This window comes from Anarrhichthys ocellatus, unplaced genomic scaffold (assembly GCF_004355925.1).
Source record: "Anarrhichthys ocellatus isolate YVR2014 unplaced genomic scaffold, GSC_Weel_1.0 scaffold5, whole genome shotgun sequence".
NCBI classification, from domain to species: domain Eukaryota; kingdom Metazoa; phylum Chordata; class Actinopteri; order Perciformes; family Anarhichadidae; genus Anarrhichthys; species Anarrhichthys ocellatus.
Window position 1 is genome coordinate 7,909,624 of NW_022280035.1, and position 19,061 is coordinate 7,928,684.

Below are 19,061 nucleotides of genomic sequence, written 5' to 3' on the forward strand. Positions count from 1 at the left end.
CCTAATCCCTCACCATTGTGGTCACTGGAATGTGAAATCATGTGCTTTACCCAATACCGAGGCTCTGTTGTCTACAAACATTATTATGTGATGTGGTTGGTTGCTGCAAGGCATACCGCAGTCCCCATGCTAAGCCACATACTAAGCATTCCTCAGAATATGTTAATGAATATGTTTCGAAGAACATTTCTACAAAATGTACAGCACAAGTAGCAGTACCGCACTGAAAATACTCCCATTAGTTTCAAGGGATTTTTGTCATGTACAACAATTACAGAGAAGTAGTCAAAAGGCAATGACCATTTTGATGCGAATCTAAGACATAAAATAGTGCAGCAGTTAAAATATATGGATAGAATATTAACTAATATATTTGTGGTAGGCATTACATTACAAGTGCTGCATTTATAATGTTTGTGAAGTATTTTTGGCACAATGGATTATATAATGTTCTTGGGTAGTTTAATCTATAAAAAGGCATATTTTATAAACCTATTATCTAGTAACAACAGCCACCAAATAAAGGTAGTGAACTAAAAAGTATAAAGTTGCAAGAAGTGGAAGTACTCAATTAAAGTACAAGTACCTCAAATTTGTGCTTAGTGTTACTTTCCACCATTGCCAGTAGATAACGCAGTAAAAATACTCGTTTCTGATTGGCTACAGGGGGCCGTTATGTTATCACCAAATCATAGCCTAGCCTAGCATATAGGGAGCTACAAAATACATGCTTGCACACTTTAAAAAAAAAAGTTGCTACTTTGCAAATGAACTGTGGCTCCATATGGAAAATGGAGCTACTGTACTTATTAATTAGTTATTAGTATTATTTTTTTTAAATGCCTATAGTGTAAATTGCATTGATTTACTTTTAGCGTTAGAGGAATGATGTGATGTGACAGGTTAAAGCTGCATCATTTTAATGAGCATTACTTTCGCAACTTTGCAGATGGAGGCAGGCTGGTGCACCGATTGTGTATTGGCTTGCATAGAAGAGGGCGCGGAGCAGCTGAGGCGGTGCTTGAGTTGACAGGAGGATCCGCTCACTCAGTCACTGCTCTGCATTAGTTCACTGCTTCCACTTCGCCGAACTGCTGCTGCCTCCATTTAAAGTTAACGGCCACTTGTGAAAGCAGGATTTTTCACCGGTTGTTGAACCGCACCACGACAGAGAAGGTAAATGACTCTCAACAACAAACAGCACGGAGGTCCGGTACTCGAGGTATTGATTGAAGTTTCTGTGCAGCCCTGAGCGGCTCGCTGCAGATCAACGAAGGTCTCATACAGTGTATCATTTTTAGCCTGTTTGTTTTTTGTGCTGCTGTCAACAATTCGCGCATTTAGTAATCGAAGGCTTTCCGCTCCGCGCATGTCAGCGAGTAGCTGTGTGTTAATTGTGGAGTAATTCACTCTGCCGAACAACAGACAACAGGGCAGACCTATTGCATGTTAATGCACGGTCATATGTCTTTCTTTCTTTTTTAAACTCATCATAATTTTAGTTCCCTTTGCAGCGTGTCATGACTGTTAATGGCAGGCTGCTTAAATTACATCCTCTCTGTCTATTTACAGAATAGAGCAATTCATATCTCAGATGGGGAATTGGTAGTGTCTGAAGCGGTAGGGCTGTCATGTCTGAAGATATACTTTGGTGTAAAGGACTATAAGTTTTATTTAAACACACATGCTACAGCGTTATGATATCACTATTGCATTGAGCAAGGAGGTTGCTCTTGTTATTGCCCCATGATAGGGTCTTATCTGAGTGACTGCTATTATGTTTATTGCAGGATATGGTCCTATTCCAATGCAGGACAGTGAAACCTCAGTCAAAATAGACATAAAACCACCTCGGAGGGTTTTCACTGTGTTTTTGTCACTGGTGGGATAACTAAATCCCCCACAGTGTGAAGTAGATGATGGTGGGCACTCGCCCTGCTGTGTGGTCATTGTTTACTCAAAGCTTCCCTTTCATTGCCATTTGGCACTTGCAAATTGGGAAGTGCTCTAAGCTAACTGGTAAAACAAAACATACAGGAAAATCTTACGCAGGTCTGTGTTTTCTCCTTTTTCTCCTGAAATCTCAGTTTTAACTAAGGCCACTTTATTTCCAGGTGACGCTTTCCTGGTCGAGCTGTGTGTTTATTACCAGCGAGTTAGTTGAAAGCTGGGGAGTCTCTGTGTTTTTAGCTGCAAGAGAGTTTTCAGTCACAGTCAATCAATACTGTTGTCGGGACAGCTGTCCCATCATTACATCTGAAGCTAGAGGCTTTAAATGCACTAGAATTTAGCCCATTTTGTGATCTGCAGTTTAGTGTATACATATTAGCTGTAGCCAGTGTGACCAAAGCAATGGCATTTCACTTCTCTAAATTCAGCAGTTATATCTTCCATTTAGCCTTCACTTCCTTCATTACGATATTCCCTTGAGTCTGCCAGAGTCCTGTATTCGTGACTATGATTTTAATCCCTTTTTCTTTCATGAGTCACTACTTTCTTGTTGTCACGTGAAGTGATTAGAATGTGCCTTAGTACAGCTCAAATGCTGTAACTTATAAAATCACTTATTCTCTCCTAGTTAGGCTCATCCATTCATATTTCAAAAACAATTCACATGAGCAAATACAATCGAGTATACTGAAATCCCCTAAAGATCCCAGATCCCTGAATTACTGACATGATAGTGAAGAAGAGTATGTGGCTGCATTTCAGATGGAATCATTGAAAAAAAGGGACATTTAATGTTTCATTTTCAGTCGTGGATAGATCTGTGGGTGAACCAGGCGAGACTCCCTGATATGTGCAAACAGTGGCTGCTGTATGACAGCATTTGCTCTCTCAAGTCTAGGCAGTGTTGAGGTTTTATTTTCTCTCAGCGCAGCGTGGTGTTCTACAAGGCTGCTGCCACACAAAAAAAACAACGATTATATAAGTCACATTCAAGACTGAACCCAGAGTGATGAGCAGTCCTCACAGAGTGAGCAAAGCCTCGCCTACATTTCCCAAGAATCTGTGATTCATTCTGTGGTGAAAGTCTTTTGTTGTTTTCCATTTGGTGTTTTTGGCAGATTTACAACCCATGTTGATTGTGTTCAAGTTCTCCAGTGTTTCTACTAACTTTAGCCTGCTGTAGTTTGCGTACCACTCAATTCTTCAAATATTACCATACGCAGTAGACAAGGGAGACCCATGTTTTGCTCTCATTTAGCATACTCATTACTTTAAACCCTGGTTTTTGCATTTTTTACTTGATAAATCTTACACCAGCTGGATCAATATTTTTATCCAGGACCATGCATAACATAATTTATCAAAGAAATATATATACTATATCTCTTTCAGTGAAGTCAACCACTCATTTTCCAGTACACAATACATCGATATTTACTATAATGAAACAACGTGAAGATATAAAACAACCAGGGGAAGTCATGGTTACTGGCTGTAGCTCTCGGGATACATAAATGTGAAGAAGTGTTTTTTGTTTTTTTCTATGATTGTTCGACTCAGGAAGTCAAAAAATACTGCTCATTTGAAACTTCTAGCTCGGCCTGCAAAGTGACCCCCTGAACACACAGACCATTTATAGTTGTAAGAAAGTATTCCCCTGTTCATGCAATGAGTCACACTAACATCTGCATGTAGAATGCAATTTAGAGCGTGGCCTCTGGTTTCTGAAGGCCGAACGAGGCTCATAGCGTGGGAGGAGGCGAAGCTGCGGGGGGAAGACTCACAGCTATGCTGACTGCCCCCCCCCCCCTTCTGCCTCCCACTCTGCCTCGTCCTACCTGTTAGTCACCCGTGGCCGTGCTCTGACAGGGAGCAGCTGATGGAGGGAAACACTTTCCATAGCAACTGAGCATGTCCGTCCTCCCCCTTCTGTTAACCTGAGGCAATCTGTACGCACTTCACTGAAGATAAATGTAGTTTCGGGGGGGAAACACAAACCCCCAAGAATTAGACATAGACTTTGCTCTCTGTTCAAAGAACCTGAGCAGTGTTTTCCAACCACAGAATGACGAAGTCAATGGCTTGCACCCTGCAAGTGTTGCAAAACAGCAGATTTTGCTCGACACAAGGAGTCGGCATTATGACAGCTTGCACAAATATTCCCCGAGTGTGTACCTTGAAATGATTCTTGTGAAGAGAGTGCTTTATGATTGTGGATCATAATTAAAACGCATGCATATGTGAAGGAAAATGCCAACTGAACCGTCCACTCTAAATCTCCAATTATTTCACCGTGTGATCGTTCTGTATAGCGGTTGCTTTGGCATTTTTTCAGTTGAGCGGTCAGAAGTCAAGGCCGGTGTCGGGCTCTAAACAGACGGTTTTTCAGAGGTTTATGTGGGTGTGGAAGTTGCACACACAAGCTGTTGCTACTTGAAAAACAACATTTTAACATTTAAATTGTTCTTTATTGCTTTTTGAAGAACCACTACTGGCCCCGCATAAAGCCGGGAGAGTGTAGCTCTTGTGCATTGCTGCACAATCTATTCTGTAACGATTATATGGAGTGACATTCTGTTCAAACAGAATAATACCTCTGTCTTGTCAGTAGAGCGAATCAAAGTAACTCACAATGAATGGTGGCTATGTGTGACTCCTGTTAGCTCACATTTAAATCTTTCTCGCCTCTACACAACAGAGTCTCTACCTCATACATGTTTCCATAAAGTAACATAAACCGATCCCTCATTAAGCTCAGCGGTGTAACCTTATTGAGAGCCAGCCCAGAAGCAGTACGTCACATGGTCTGTATTAAGTCCTAACAAGCCTCAGACATTCCTTAAAACCCACCTAAAATATTCATACTTGTTCCGGGACACTATTCATCTCTAAGTGCAGGGAATGCCTCTTCCTGTGCTCCGTGTTCTGACTGGTCCTGATTTCCACTCTGCCTCGTGCATGCAAATCATTATCTAATCAGGAAGTGAGGAATCAGATTACTCCGATAGGCTCGAGATCTTGTCGAACCAGACAATAACGATGATGGTGCTCAGTTGGTAAGGAGACAAAGTAGACGTGATGCTGCTCACGACGTCACGCTCCTCTGGAAAGCATGAAAACAGGAAATGACAAACACCTCCCGGAGTTATCTAAATTAAGAGGTATCTTTTATGACTATTTTTACCTTATTCATACGACAGTGTTTGAAGATGGAGCCAGATGCATATTTTTAGAATAAAGAGGTTCAGGCTGTAATCAGGTGATCAGTGCCAGATGGATTTTCATGATTGCTCCATGTGTCACTCTGCTGTTGATACAGACCTGGCCCACCTGATTGGCTGCATAAACAGAAACTGCTAGGCAACGCTGCTGACCTTTTGAGGGAATTAAGTGAGGACAGCGTGAACCTTTCAGAGTCCAAAGACCGCAAATGGATATAATCACATGCGAGGAGTGGGTGTTATTTCAGATTATTTCTTTTTTTTTTTCTCAGTACATTCTTTGTCCTTTTAAGTTCTCTGATTTTGTGTTGAGTGCAGGCAGCCATCACTGATACCTGCGCCGGGCTTCACTTTAATGTGTGATAACACCTGCGGACAACAGTGTGAACAACACATTTACAGTGAGGACCTATTCATCAGCCTGGACTGGAAAAAAACCACCACACAGTCTTTGATATGCTTCACTTTTGTGTAGTTGATGATAGAATGGTCTTCGATATCAGATTTACAGTGTCCTATGTGTGTATTTAACTCCTCAAATATGTTGAAATTATGTTTGAATTTGCCTTTCCTATTCCAGGCCCCCATTGCCATTCATTTACATACATTAGTATGGAAATTAGTCAGCAGACTGTTAAAACATTCTTGATTTGTGCGCTCCAACAGAGTAGTGTAAGAACTGAATTTCTTGTCTCAACTGCAGTATACCCTAAAATGTAATTTAGACAAAACTGAATGCAATTTGCTGTGATGGATAACACAGAGCAGTTATGTTAAGTATGTTTTAACTAAATCAGGTGAAATCACTGCTGTGGTCCTTAACAAGCGATGATTATTGATAGTTAATGGTGAAAAGCCGTAGTGTAAAAACTATAGGTGTTACAGTTAGAGTAGAATAGTCAGTAAATGGATTCAGTAATGGCCTATCCATCTAAAGTTTGCTAACATTAGCCACCATAAGCTACTGGTCATACCAGACCAAGAAAAACAACAAAACCTCTTACTATTATTAAATGGAGCAAGGATGCATTTTATTGCTTATTAACTCAACAGGAGAATGTGTTATTTTATCGACAAGAATATTACATGGCTTTACATTACAGTCATTTAGCAGACGCTTGTATCCAAAGCGACTTACGATTCAGTTCTATCACACCTACGGGAGCAATTTGGGGTTAAGTGTCTTGCTCAAGGACACATCGACATGCGACTAGCGGAGTCGGAGCCGGGGATCGAACCGCCAATCCTCTGATTGAAGGAGGGCCCTGCTCTCCACTTATCCACCGTTGCCACCTTTACTTCAAATGTTCGCTCTTAAATACCAAAAAAAAGCATGTGTGCTATTGCTTGGTGCTTATTATGATAGACCTGCCTGGAAAGATCACATTTTCTGGATAACAAAATTCCCTCATCATCATCATCATCATCATCATCATCATCATCATGAACTGCATTACGTATTTTGCAACATTTTACTGGCATGCATCTACACAGGATGTTAGGATGCCATCTTTTTCCCCCTCCATTAACTTGTTGCTCTTCTATCTTAAATAATTAATGCATATACTTTTGTCTCCTTGTTTCCTGTCATTAGGGAATCTCTTTACATTATGCTTTAACTGCATGTTTACTTGTGAAACTTCTCATAACGAGCCCACCAAATGTTCATCCAGACTTCATGCTTCGGACTTGTTGCGATTACAAGCTCGTCTCTCAGCTTTGTATGACATTTGAGTCTCTTCCTTTTGTTTGGAGGGGAAGTCCCTTGACAAGCCAGTTAGTTTTTCTTACCTCTATAAGATTTTTGCCACATTTCAACACCATTGTACTCCTTTGAGCTGAACTAAACCATATGCTCCCTATATCTGGTATTTTATAAATCAAATATAAGCCAGTGAGTATGTGGAAAGGTGCAGAGAATCCCTAGAGTCCAAGTATCATAGTACCGTTAACCTGACATCATTTCTACCAGACTGTTGGCCCAGTTTTTAGTGGCTAGTCACATGTGGTGAGAGATTTCAAATAAAGACGTGAGAGCACACCATTGTTAATGGCTGGAAGCGGCATTTCAGAGCACACACGGAAATCAATTTACCCACAAACCTATTATTATTATTCATTGTGTTCACCAGAAAGAGAAAAGACATTTTCGCACGTGTACAGTGTTGACTGCAGACGCTCTACACGGTTCCACATATTCTCTGACAGTTACTGCCTTCTTTCTGCTTCACTCAAACTTTGGATGTTGAGTATGATTCTCCCGGTCTACAATCATGCTTTTTTTTTTTTTTTGACAGAGCGAGATGGAAGATGCTATCTTTTGCTTTTATGTTCTACAAAGAGGCAGGCTACTATGCACCCACCTTCTCTTTTCTATCCGTCTATGTCTCACTGTTTCTCTCGCTTGTGCACAGGTAGGCGCCATGTCCACCCCCACAAACCCAGAGGTAAAGGAACTGAACCCTGTTGACTTTATCCAGCTCCAGCAGTACATTGAATGTGAGTACAGACAGACAGGCGGGCGGGCAGCTTTCTCAGCGCTTAACACCCCCCTTCACTTCCACTTCCACCCACACGCACACTCGTATACACTCGCTCATATCTAGAAGAGGTTGCAGTCTGACACATTATTTAGTTTTTTCAAATAAAGCATGCACTTTTATTTTTTTCTCAATAAATCTGGATTCATTGTGTATTCATACTGTATGCGTACATGATATCTCAGAAATGTGGATTCTTAAATGGTTGCACACAGTAGAGTAATATGTGAAGAATCTACTTTTTATCTACTTTTGTGTATCCCTGTGTGACCTGTGTGTCTTTGCTTCCAGACTGCAGCTTGAAGGTGAAGGACGTGCTGAGGGAATTTGATGCAGATGGCCGTCTGGCCCGGCACAGACATGGAGAGGTGAGGGGACGGGATGGTGTGTCCTGCTGTTCACCATCAGGTCCAAAACTCACTCACAGAAATGTCAGCTACGAGGCACATCATTTAACCGAATTTCATCTCTCAGCGGCGGAGCAGTTTAATGAGATAACGATCATTTGATTTATGTTTATTGAACAGTTACTGATTTTCTTACGCTAATTAATTAGATTTAAAACCAATCGATCATTTTGACTAAGCTGTCCATTAGAAATATCTTCAGCGCAGTCAAGCGAGGTTGCAGATGTAAATCACCTTCTTTGTTTTGCCCACGCAGCAAGGCTGTGCCGAACAGTGTGCTGACTGCCGTGGTTCAGCGTAAGCTCAAATGTGATTGAAAAAGATCTTTCCTATTCTGTAATGTCAGTGGGTGACACTGCCAACTAATTTGTGCAGGAAGCAAATACAGTAATTTCACATGGATAATTTGGCTACTGCCAGTTTAATTACATAATTGGAAGGAAATTAATTTTTGATGGGAGACAGCCTGAATACTGCCATAAAGTACTGGTTAATAGCTTTCAAAACACACTGAATAATACTGCTATTTGTAAATCTGTGTGTGTGTGTGTGTGTGTGTGTGTTCAATTATGATGCTGACTCCGTGGGCTTACTTTCATTTGGCTTTTGTTTTCTTTTGTTTTTGTTATCTGGTTTATTACTGGGGCAGCTCGGCAGGGGTATCAACCGGGGGAAATAGCATAATGTCAACAAGAATTGGGTTTTTGTTTATCGTTATCAAGGGACTGTTGCTTGTTACCCCCCCCCCCCCCCACATTATCATGCGGGAAAGACAGATGCCAGGCCAAACAGATGGACTGAAATCTTGATTCAGGGGCTTCTTTCTTGGTCATTTTCCAGTGAAAACCCTGCAACCACTCTCCAACTTTGAAAACTGGATTAAATGTTTCTCAGAAACATCTTGAGCTTTTGAAAGCCTTCCAACCCCCGCCGGATGCACTTACAGTACATGACTCTCAAGCTCAAAACAAGGGTGTTTCTTTTCTTGAGAAAACAACACATCAGATAAAGGATTTTCGCATGGTGAATGTCATCTTCCCTTATTTTCAGAAGAGGTGAATTTGAAAAATGCAGAAGTTAACACACACACACACACACATCCACAGACGGTTAAAACATTTAATTTGACCATTCACAAAAGCACAGTAAAAATAATTGTCTCTCCAAATTCTTTTTTTCCCAGTGCATCAATGAAGAAGGCTTTCGTCTGTTCCTCAAGACTTATTTAGAAGTGGAGGACTTCCCTGCGGATCTCTGCCAGCGACTCTTCCGCTCCTTCCAAAACTCTGAACCCACCCAGGAAGACAGTGCCAGTGAGATTATACACCATGTATTAACACAACTCACTGCCTCCATGCTACTTTGCAGCGTGCCCATATCAATTTACGCCGTGGCCTATTTGGCACGGGTTCATTTCTCACCACAAGCCTGTGAGGTGCTGTTTGTGCAGATATGGTTCACAGCCATCCTTCTTTCTCTCTCTCTCTCCTCTGTCTCTCCTGTAGAGGAGGTCTTTCTGAAGGATGTTTCATGTTACTTCTCTCTGCTGGAGGATGGCCAGCCTCGGGACAAGCTGGAGTGTGAGTCCTTTGTTTTCTTTTCTGCCAAAGATAATTTGAGTAATGACTTGGTCCAGCACTTGCACTTTCATTTCCCCTCTCTCTTTAGTTGCTTTCAAGCTCTATGACAGAGACGGCAACGGAGTCCTCGACAGCTCTGTAAGTTGTTGTGGGAATCTTTCACGTGTGATTGTCAGGTTTGGCTGAATTGTGGAAGCACTGTATCATACCATCCACAATACTAAAGCAAGTCTTTTGTTGTTTTTCAAACAGGAAGTGGATCGGATTATTGCTCAGATGATGCATGCTGCAGAATACCTCGGATGGGATGTGTCAGAGCTGAGGCCGGTAAGTTTCACAAAGTGTCACAATCAGACACATGAAAGCGTGTACGCACTGCACTTTTATCCTTATTTGTAGAAGATATGGTTGCATAGAATACATGGCGATAGATGCACCTATGAAAATCCACAAATTCCCACGCATGATTCAGAAACCATATGTTCTTTTCTAAGCAATAGAGGTTTGTGTGCTGATTGGATAATAATCAAATGTCATTTCATCAGGTTCTGAAGGACATGATGACAGCAATTGATGCTGACAGCAGTGGTACAGTGTCTCTGGAGGAGTGGGTGGAGGGAGGCATGAACAATGTTCCCTTGCTGGTCTTGTTGGGTCTTAAGGTACTTTAAAAGCAGCGTGTTTCTCTTTGTAGTGTTGGCCTTAAATGCTTAACTCAGATATATATTTCCTTTTACAGCAGGTTGTAAAACACACTTTTACTGCTCTTGGGAAACCTGCATGCCTCTCCTCTGTCCTTTGCCTCCTCCCTTATAGACCCTTATAGACGAAAAGGGCCTTTTTGCCGACTCAGTGTTACAGGGTGTGGTAATGTCATCTCCTCTCATGCAAGCTCTGCACCATCGGAGTGCTGAAGTGTTTTTCATTTACTCTGCAGAATCTCTGTCCACATTAAACAAAGTACTTGCTTAAAAAAACAGTCTTTAGGAACTATGTTTGACTAAAGAAATTAATCATTTTGACATTGGGCGTATACATAAAATCGGTCGTCATAAAACAAGGACAGCTCAGTTTTGTGTTATGAGATTTGTTTAATATGTTGCCACGGATGTAAGAGCCACTTACTGTTAGACTGCCTGTCTGCACGCTCACTGTGGTGGTCTAAAACCATTGGACTCTGCGACTAGGTTTAGCCACTACAACAATGCCAGGGACTTCCCCTCAGGCTATTTCTAGCCACCAATGGACATTTGAAGCCAGGGGTGCATGAATTCAGCCCCCTCACAGTTGCTGTGTGCTTTTTGGTGGCCTGCTGGCTATGCGTCATGCAGTAAGTGAGAGGATGATTCATCATGTCGGGGGAAAAAAAGCATTTCAGTGTGTAATCCGGATAAAGGCGCTGGCCGCCCTGTAAACAGATTGAAAAGCAACCTTATAATCTTCTGTTGAAAATTTGAGGTTATAGTCGGTGTTGATTTGAATATGGTGCTACACTGTATGTCATGATGTGTAGAGCCTCTACATACTGCATAATCAGCAATCTCATTAGCGTAGGTGTGAAAAACAACTGTGAAATGCAGGCCTTGCCCACAATGTTTTTATGATTCAACTGTTTGTGTAGTTTGATCCAAAATGTACCAAAAGGAAACGGATATAAGCTTTTTTTTTGGTTACATTTATTTTTCTATTTGAATTGTTTCCAACCATGATGTTCTTTTTTTTCTTTTTTCATTACCATCTTCAATGATTGCTCCTACAACTACCAGATGACTCAGAAGGACGGGCAGCACCTTTGGAGGATGAAGCATTTCAATAAGCCCGTTTACTGCAACGTGTGTCAAAGCATGCTGCTGGGTCTGAGGAAACAAGGACTCTGCTGCACCTGTGAGTATCCGAACTCACCAGAAGAGGGCGACATTTATCAAACTGTAATGACAAAATTGAGAATTGTAGTTACAGGTTTTAGATAGAAACCTTCAATTTATAATAATGTAAACATCATATGACAGCTGAGATATGTGTTGTGTTGTACAGGCTGCAAATACACAGTCCACGGCCGCTGTGCTAACAGGAACCCAGGCCCCTGTACCAGGACGTATGTGAAGTCAAAGAAAGAAACAGGGGTATGTCCTTGTCTCCATTTACAGTGACACTCTCAGTCTATAGTAGACGTTATCCTGTGTTCTGAGTGCTCTTATAGGGACATTATAACATTCATCTCATATTTCAGGTTCCAGCACACGACTGGGTGAGTGGGAACTGTGACTCAAGGAAGTGTGAAAAATGCCAGAAGAAGATCAAGAGCTATCAAGGCTTAACGGGCAAACACTGTGTGTGGTGCCACACGATGGTGAGGACGTATTTCGATGTGTGACAGATTTTTAGGAATAAGTTATTTATGGGCAATGAGGAGAAAATATGCATTTGTGTTATCGGGCACCCACATTCAGTCTGTAAATGCTGGTTTCCTCCTCTCCTTCCCCTAACTGTGAGGCGGAAATGCAAAAAATTTTTTTTTTTAAAGATATATTTGGATCCTGTCAGTTGTCATCACTGTTGTGCTGGGAGTTCATTTGATGTATCTCTCTCTGTTTATGTTTTACAGCGTCATGATGCATGTGCAGACCAGGACCCAACAGAGTGTACCTGTGGGCCCCTCAGAGACCATATCCTGCCTCCATGGGCAATATATCCTGTTGTAAAGGTACAGAATTATCCTCGGGCACACACACAATACAAACACTGCCTGTCACACCAACGCAGAGCATAATATCAGCCCAGGGCTGTTTCTTGTTTGTAAACCTTTCTCACCCGTGTGGCATTTTGACAGTGTGTAGAGATTTTTCATTGTACTCAAAAGGCAGACAAATCTATTACATTTTCTCCGGTTTATTTAATATTTACCTTTTGTTTTTGTCCCTAAAGGAGAGACCAAACAATGGCTGCTCAGGGTCAACAGATGACAGCGAGCTCAATACTACTCCTGATGGACAAGTGCTTCAGGTATTATTAATAATATCCCCAACGAAGCCTTTTCAATGCTGAATATTTACAATGACAGGGTTCAGTCATTTGGCATTCAATCAGTTTATCAAACTACACCATTTGTTTACCATTCAACAGATCAGCCCTGTGCCAAACACCCATCCTCTTCTAGTGTTTGTCAACCCTAAAAGTGGTGGCAAGCAGGGAGAAAGGTGAGTCCAGGAGAGATATGTCCGTGAAGAAATGGATGTCTAATACTTGCACATTGTTTAGCCTGGTTTTCTGTATTCCAGAGTCCTGCATAAATTTCAGTATTTACTGAATCCACGGCAAGTACACAACCTGTGCAATGGCGGACCTGGACCAGGGTGAGTAATTGGTACAATAGATTATGAGCAGCATGAAATAGAATAGAATGTTAAAATCCCCATCATCTCGCTTTCAGACTGAGTTTCTTCAGAAATCTGCAGGATTACAGGATCCTGGTGTGCGGGGGAGACGGCACAGTTGGCTGGATTCTAGACGCAATAGGTGAGATTGGCGGATCACTACAAGAGTAAGCTTTATATAAGGCACGCGATAGCTGCCACATCATGAGCTTCTGGTTAAAACCAATGTGACGCGCGCTTTCTACTTGCTTCCCTTTTTCCTTTTCTTGCTATCAGACAAAGTCAATCTGCTGGTACGACCACCTGTCGCTGTGCTTCCTCTTGGCACAGGAAATGACCTCGCGCGATGTCTGCGATGGGGCGGAGGTGAGAAATTAATAAGAGTGTTTTCTTGTAATAAAATATTGAAACAGCTTGATGCGTATATGCTCTGTTGCTGTTCATTTGTGTGTTTGTTTGAATGTGATTCATTGAAAGAGAAGTTCTCCAAATATTTGTCTATATTAGTCATGTTTATCGTTCTATGCTGTTTTCTTTTTGAAGGATATGATGGTGAGGATCTGAGTCGTATTCTTAAAGACATCGAGGGGAGCTCTCAGGTGCTGATGGACCGCTGGAGTGTGCAGGTCATCCCAGATGAGAATCAGGAGAAGGGCGACCCAGTGCCCTATGAAATCATCAACAACTACTTCTCTATTGGAGTGGTGGGTTTCTCAGAAATACGTCGCACAAAAGGAAGTGTTTATTTTTTCAGCTTTGTGTTTGGATCATTACTGGGTTTTGTTGTGTTGACAGGATGCCTCCATCGCCCACCGGTTTCACACAATGAGGGAGAAACATCCCCAGAAATTTAACAGCAGGTAGGCATTCAACAATTTGGTGAAACATAGTATTAGTTTCTAGGGCACTTCTTCAGGAATAGCAAACAATGAGCAATATCCCACTCACAGTAATGAAACGCAACACCATTTTAAAATCACACCTCGAACAGATGTACCGTTCAACAAAAAAGCAGACCTGAGGAACGTCGGTTTTACTTTAATTTTTCCTGTTTGCAGTAAAAAAAATTAATTAAAAGGGCAGAAAAAAGAACACAGGTTTGTTTTGTTGCAGCAAGCGTTGCAACTTGACTCTTCCTCCATCTAAAGAGCTGTGTGTGATAAAAAGAGAAAAATAATATCACTTAAATCTGAAAAACACACTTTTTTATGATTGCAGAATGAAGAACAAGCTGTGGTATTTTGAATTTGCCACTTCAGAAACCATCTCCGCTTCCTGCAAGAAACTGAACGAAAGTCTAACAATCGAGGTGAGAACACCGCATCAGCTTTTGCAAGTTTTGTATTTTGTCTTTGAAACAAACTCTTCTGTAGTAAGAGAAAAAGAACTGTCCCACAACCGGACAGAGCACTGATGCTTTATGGTGTTTCTTCTTCAGTGCTCTGGTACTCCACTGGACCTCAGTAGCCTGTCTCTAGAAGGGGTTGCTGTCCTAAACATTCCCAGCATGCACGGTGGCTCCAACCTATGGGGTGAGACCAAAAAAGGGGACACGAAGGGAATGACGAGTCAGGAAGAGCCCGAGGTGATTGTCGACCCAGAAATCCTGAAAGTGACCTCACAAGGTATTTTGTCTTTAGTTAAATTAGACCAGGGTGCATATGAGATTTAATCTGATTTATCTGCAGTTTCCCTCAGCGATGTGAAGCTTTTAAACCTCTGTCAGCTCTTTGTTTTGTTTTAACCACCAACAAACTTCACTTTCATTAAACGTCGGCTGTTTTTAGCAGAAAGGTCCTGATAAACTCACTGTACCTGTTCAGAGAGAGGGTGAATGGAGTGACTTTTGTCAGGTGGACACAAACAGGACCCCAAATAAATTATGTTGCTCTGTGACTGCTGTTTGCTAAAACGCTTGACTGAACAACGGATATCAGACTGTGTTTTCTGCTTGGTCTGCTGCTCCCAAGTGGTCGAAAAAAGTAAATCAATTAATGTAGCTTTAAGAGGATCTTTTGCACAAATCATTAAATGCAGTAAGTTAAACTGGCTCCCATGTGATTAATTGGTCTGACGTGTTTTCATGCTGTTCTAGTAGTTAAACCTGCATTAACTGATTTTTCTGGCCAATTGAGGTCAGCAGAAACGAGCAGCTAAACACAACTTGTTAGCAGAGCATTAGCATCCATTTGGAGTCGTGTTTGTGTCCACCCGTCTAATATTGACTCTCTTTTACTCTAAAAACTTCTCCAGTGTGTTCACCGGCTAGTTGCTGATTTAGTCTGTCTTGGAAGGTAGTTTATAGAGCATTTTTAGAATAAAAATGATGACTGATATTTGTTTTTTGTCTCAGACTAAGTGATTGGATTGTGCGCTGGATGTTCAGTATGTCCGTGTGTTCTTGTCAGATCTCAGTGACCGTCGATTAGAAGTGGTCGGCCTTGAAGGAGCCATGGAGATGGGACGGATATACACGGGTCTTACGAGTGCTGTGAGGCTTGCAAAAACGTCACAGATCACCATCAGGTGAGAAACAGCCTCACAGACATGTTCAGACTCGTCCGGCTTTGAGCTCTAAAGCCTTGGTCTTTACTCCCAAAAGTCTTGACAATGGCTTGTGGGTGACTTTGATCACCAGCTAAGGATAATCCTCTGGTTCTTTGAATAACAACAATTACTGATGCTGGCTTTCCTTTTGGTATTTTAATTACACATTAGGGTCATTGATTCTGTTACCTGACGCCTCTCTACTTTACCCTCAGGGTGAAGAAAGCCTTACCGATGCAGATAGATGGAGAGCCGTGGATGCAGCCTCCCTGCACGGTACATAACACACAGACACGGTTTCTTCTTGAAAAACATAAATTAAACATTAAAGCAAATTTCACCTCTTTGCAATACAATTAGTAGAAATGTTTTCGATTCGATTATATTGTAATTTACTGGATATTTTGCTTTCTATATTTCCTTTTCAGATTCACATCACACACAAGAATCAAGCCAGTATGTTGATGGCTCCTCAGGCCAAATCATCTGGTTTTTTCAACTACAAATAAACTGCTCAGAAGCAGCCACGTTTTTTTGTAAATAGAGGACTTACACTTTTAAAAATGTTTTGAATGTGTATGTTGTAGAATAATCGCACCGCAACAGTCAAAGTTAGGATAACTGCATCTCTGTAACACATAACCAAAGCATGGCACTGTATGAATACAAATGTATGCATCGTGGCAAAATTATTTTCACCAAATGTACTCCGTGTTTTTATCAATACCCAACTCTCTTGCTGCTTCTGTCTCAGTGCTTCACAGTTAGTGGAAATGCTGCTCTGTAGGAACTTAATGTAACATTTAAAGCAAAGTGAATATCACGCTAAAGGAAGAATATTCAGCTTCATGTGCCTTTACAATCTGTTCTCTGTGGTTATGGCTTTGGTAGAAGACTTTACAGAGCTCGATGTGTAGACGTGCACTTTGGGCATAATCCATGTAGTATTGCTGTTGTCCTTGTGGCTGTAAAGATGCTGTGAAATGACTGTAGTTACTTCACCTTTTGTTTTAGTACATTTCAGAAGATACTTGAAAGTATTTTTGGGAACAGTAATGGGAGAATCATTACCAAAAGAGGGACTCATGTATATCCATTGCAGCAGTCAGCCCACGTAACTGTTCCTGTGCGTGTGTGAGTATGTTTGTGTGGAAGAAAGCTGAGATATGTTCACTTCCAACTTGTCTTATTTAAATGCTTAATTAGTCATATCATTTCAATATATCTGGAAGATATTTATGTAATATGCCTGAAATAACACACTGTGTAGAGTTTAATAAATCATCTGGACTTCAGTGTTTGGTAGACCTCATTATTCATGTGGTGGGTTATTTCTTCTACCACAAGGGGGCGTCCGATGGCAGCGCCATAATCTGCTCCACTAACTCAAAATAATAGTTTTCTCTGCCTCTTTAAGTCCTTAACTCCTCGTTGTACAACTTGATCTCTTTGTTGGCAAAGCAAGAATCTGTGCTGGGAATAAATATTGTTTTTTTTTTCTCTGAGTAATATTACCCCTGACTTTTAATGAGAGGTTTTGTCTGCCAGCAACAAATGCTGCCTTCAAATACTTTTGGACAAATCAATACTGCCATACTGTATGTTTGGAAACTTTACAAACAGCTGCTGGTCAGATTGATATACACAACAGTTTGCACATAACATGAGCCACCAAATGATATAATAATGTCACATATCTGCCTTACAAAGTTATTCTTGGCTTGTGTAAATATGCTAGAGCATTAAAGAGACCCTCAAGACATGTTTTAAGAGATATAAAATACTCTGCTTTGAATAATGTTTTGTGTTTTTAACAAAAAAAACTATTTTGCACTACTTATAAATTCTTAAAATTTGTCTCTGACACTAACATCAAACAATATTTTTTTTAGTTTCCTAATTTTAGTTGTTTGACACAACATGTACTTTACTGAAAAGTCTGATCTCAGTGTTTGTGTCCATTTAGTTCCATTTTGGGTGCAAGAAATCGCATAAATATCTTCTAGGTGAGTAAAGTCACTTACGTAGTGCATTTTCACAACTATTCACTGAACTGGGGCAATTCTTGCCATTGTATTGATTTAAGTCTGCAACTGATAAACTATCTTCACGATCAATTGTAAAACATGTCAGGAAACAGTGAAAAATGACCAATGCAATTTCTTAGATATCAAAGTGACATATTCCAAACCCCAAAACATTCAGGTTAAAATTATGTACAAACCAGAGACAATCTGAAAATCCTCACATGAGAGAAGCTGACAGCAGCACATATTTGGCATTTTTGCTTGAAAAATAATGATTAAAACGACTAATCAATTATCCAAATACTGATTAATAAACTAATCCTTCTGCATCGACTACATGCTTCGTGTGCTTTTTTTCCTCTGGACTTTACCACTAATTTCTAGAAAATAAAACTTGTTGCTACATTTACAGTATAGCCTGCGAACCCCAAAACAAAAACACCTCCAGTTTCCCGAAAGGTGAAACCGAATCATCCGAGGCGCACATGAAGGCAGCAGAGAAGGATGCGCGTCAACATCCCTATTGGCACTCATTCGTGTCCTTCACAACAAAAGTCCCCGCCCCCAGCCTCTTCAACAGAAACACGCTCAAGTCACATTGTAGCTGTTGGCTCCACGTTGAAGCTCACAGCTCGGTCAGCATCTCTCACAACTGGTTCTTCTCTGAGGACAACAAGACACATTTGATTTGTACTTTCCACAACTTTTGCCACCACTCTTTATATGAGCTCAACATGACGTTCAGGAGGCTGAAGAAGGTGAACTCTAGCGGGCCAGAGAGTGGACCCGCATCTCGAGACAGCGACATTTATTTCCCCTCGTCAAAGTCCGACAGCTGCAGGACTGTGGACTTACCGACGAACCCCTCGGAGGTTTACAACTACAAGACTTTGGCTTACTCTGGAGGGACGCTGCCCAGAAACCTCAAGAAGGTAAGAAGTGCGTTTAACTGCTGAGCGGTACCTTCTCCTGTGTCCTCATTCATTTGGGTCAAGTAGTCCGAAGTGATCAATTTAGTTACAGCTGCACGCTAAAAGTTACTTTTAACTTTTAATTTGTTTAATATCAAGTTTTTTTTAGGACAAATAAAGTATTTATTTAGTGGACGTTGTTTAACATGATGTACAAGATGACCAGCTCAGCAAAAACGCACCTTTTTTGTGTTCAATTTCGTGATTATTTCACCTGGCAGAAGGACGAGGTCATTTGTAATGATGTCTAGACTGCACATGAGCTTTGCGTTGCTTTATCTAAAAGAAAACAATCTTAACTGTCGGATGCAGTGAGAGGTGAAGTGTTGTCAGTCTTGATGAGACAATATTAAAAATGTCATGTCACAATTATCCTGACCAGAGTAATTGCGATTCATTGTCATCAACATATCCTTAAAACTCTTGAAATGTCACTTAAACATA

At 41.0% G+C, this 19,061-nt stretch overlaps 2 protein-coding genes across 3 annotated transcripts in view; both read left to right on the forward strand.

Moving 5' to 3' along the window:
- Positions 1-987: 987 nt before the first annotated feature.
- Positions 988-16,914, forward strand: dgkaa (diacylglycerol kinase, alpha a). 2 transcript variants are annotated; one of them, XM_031845317.1, is made up of 24 exons: positions 990-1,176; positions 7,586-7,670; positions 8,003-8,079; positions 9,302-9,431; positions 9,624-9,698; positions 9,787-9,836; positions 9,951-10,025; positions 10,244-10,360; positions 11,465-11,582; positions 11,733-11,821; positions 11,929-12,048; positions 12,304-12,402; positions 12,624-12,701; positions 12,822-12,895; positions 12,977-13,051; positions 13,129-13,214; positions 13,349-13,438; positions 13,616-13,776; positions 13,868-13,932; positions 14,291-14,381; positions 14,511-14,697; positions 15,481-15,598; positions 15,835-15,895; positions 16,048-16,914. In XM_031845317.1, the coding sequence occupies exons 2-24, from the start codon at positions 7,595-7,597 to the stop codon at positions 16,126-16,128; spliced, it is 2,193 nt and encodes a 730-aa protein (XP_031701177.1). In that variant the 5' UTR covers positions 990-1,176; positions 7,586-7,594; the 3' UTR covers positions 16,129-16,914. The 2 variants fall into 2 exon arrangements, with proteins under 2 accessions (XP_031701176.1, XP_031701177.1); XM_031845316.1 differs by having other exon boundaries at positions 988-1,176; positions 9,302-9,698.
- Positions 16,915-18,214: 1,300 nt separating this feature from the next.
- Positions 18,215-19,061, forward strand: part of tamalin (trafficking regulator and scaffold protein tamalin) — a 24,217-nt gene continuing 23,370 nt past the window's right edge. The window contains exon 1 of the mRNA XM_031845613.1: positions 18,215-18,578. Within this exon, the coding sequence (XP_031701473.1) occupies positions 18,381-18,578 (198 nt within the window). The 5' untranslated portion in view covers positions 18,215-18,380. The remainder of the gene's footprint in view (positions 18,579-19,061) is intronic.

Coding starts and splice junctions, on each gene's coding strand:
- dgkaa (XM_031845316.1), top strand. CDS start 7,595: ATGTCCACCCCCACAAACCCAGAGGTAAAGGAACTGAACCCTGTTGAC. Junction 13,052..13,128: donor AATGGCGGACCTGGACCAGG/GTGAGTAATTGG, acceptor TCTCGCTTTCAG/ACTGAGTTTCTTCAGAAATC. Junction 13,439..13,615: donor ATGTCTGCGATGGGGCGGAG/GTGAGAAATTAA, acceptor TTCTTTTTGAAG/GATATGATGGTGAGGATCTG.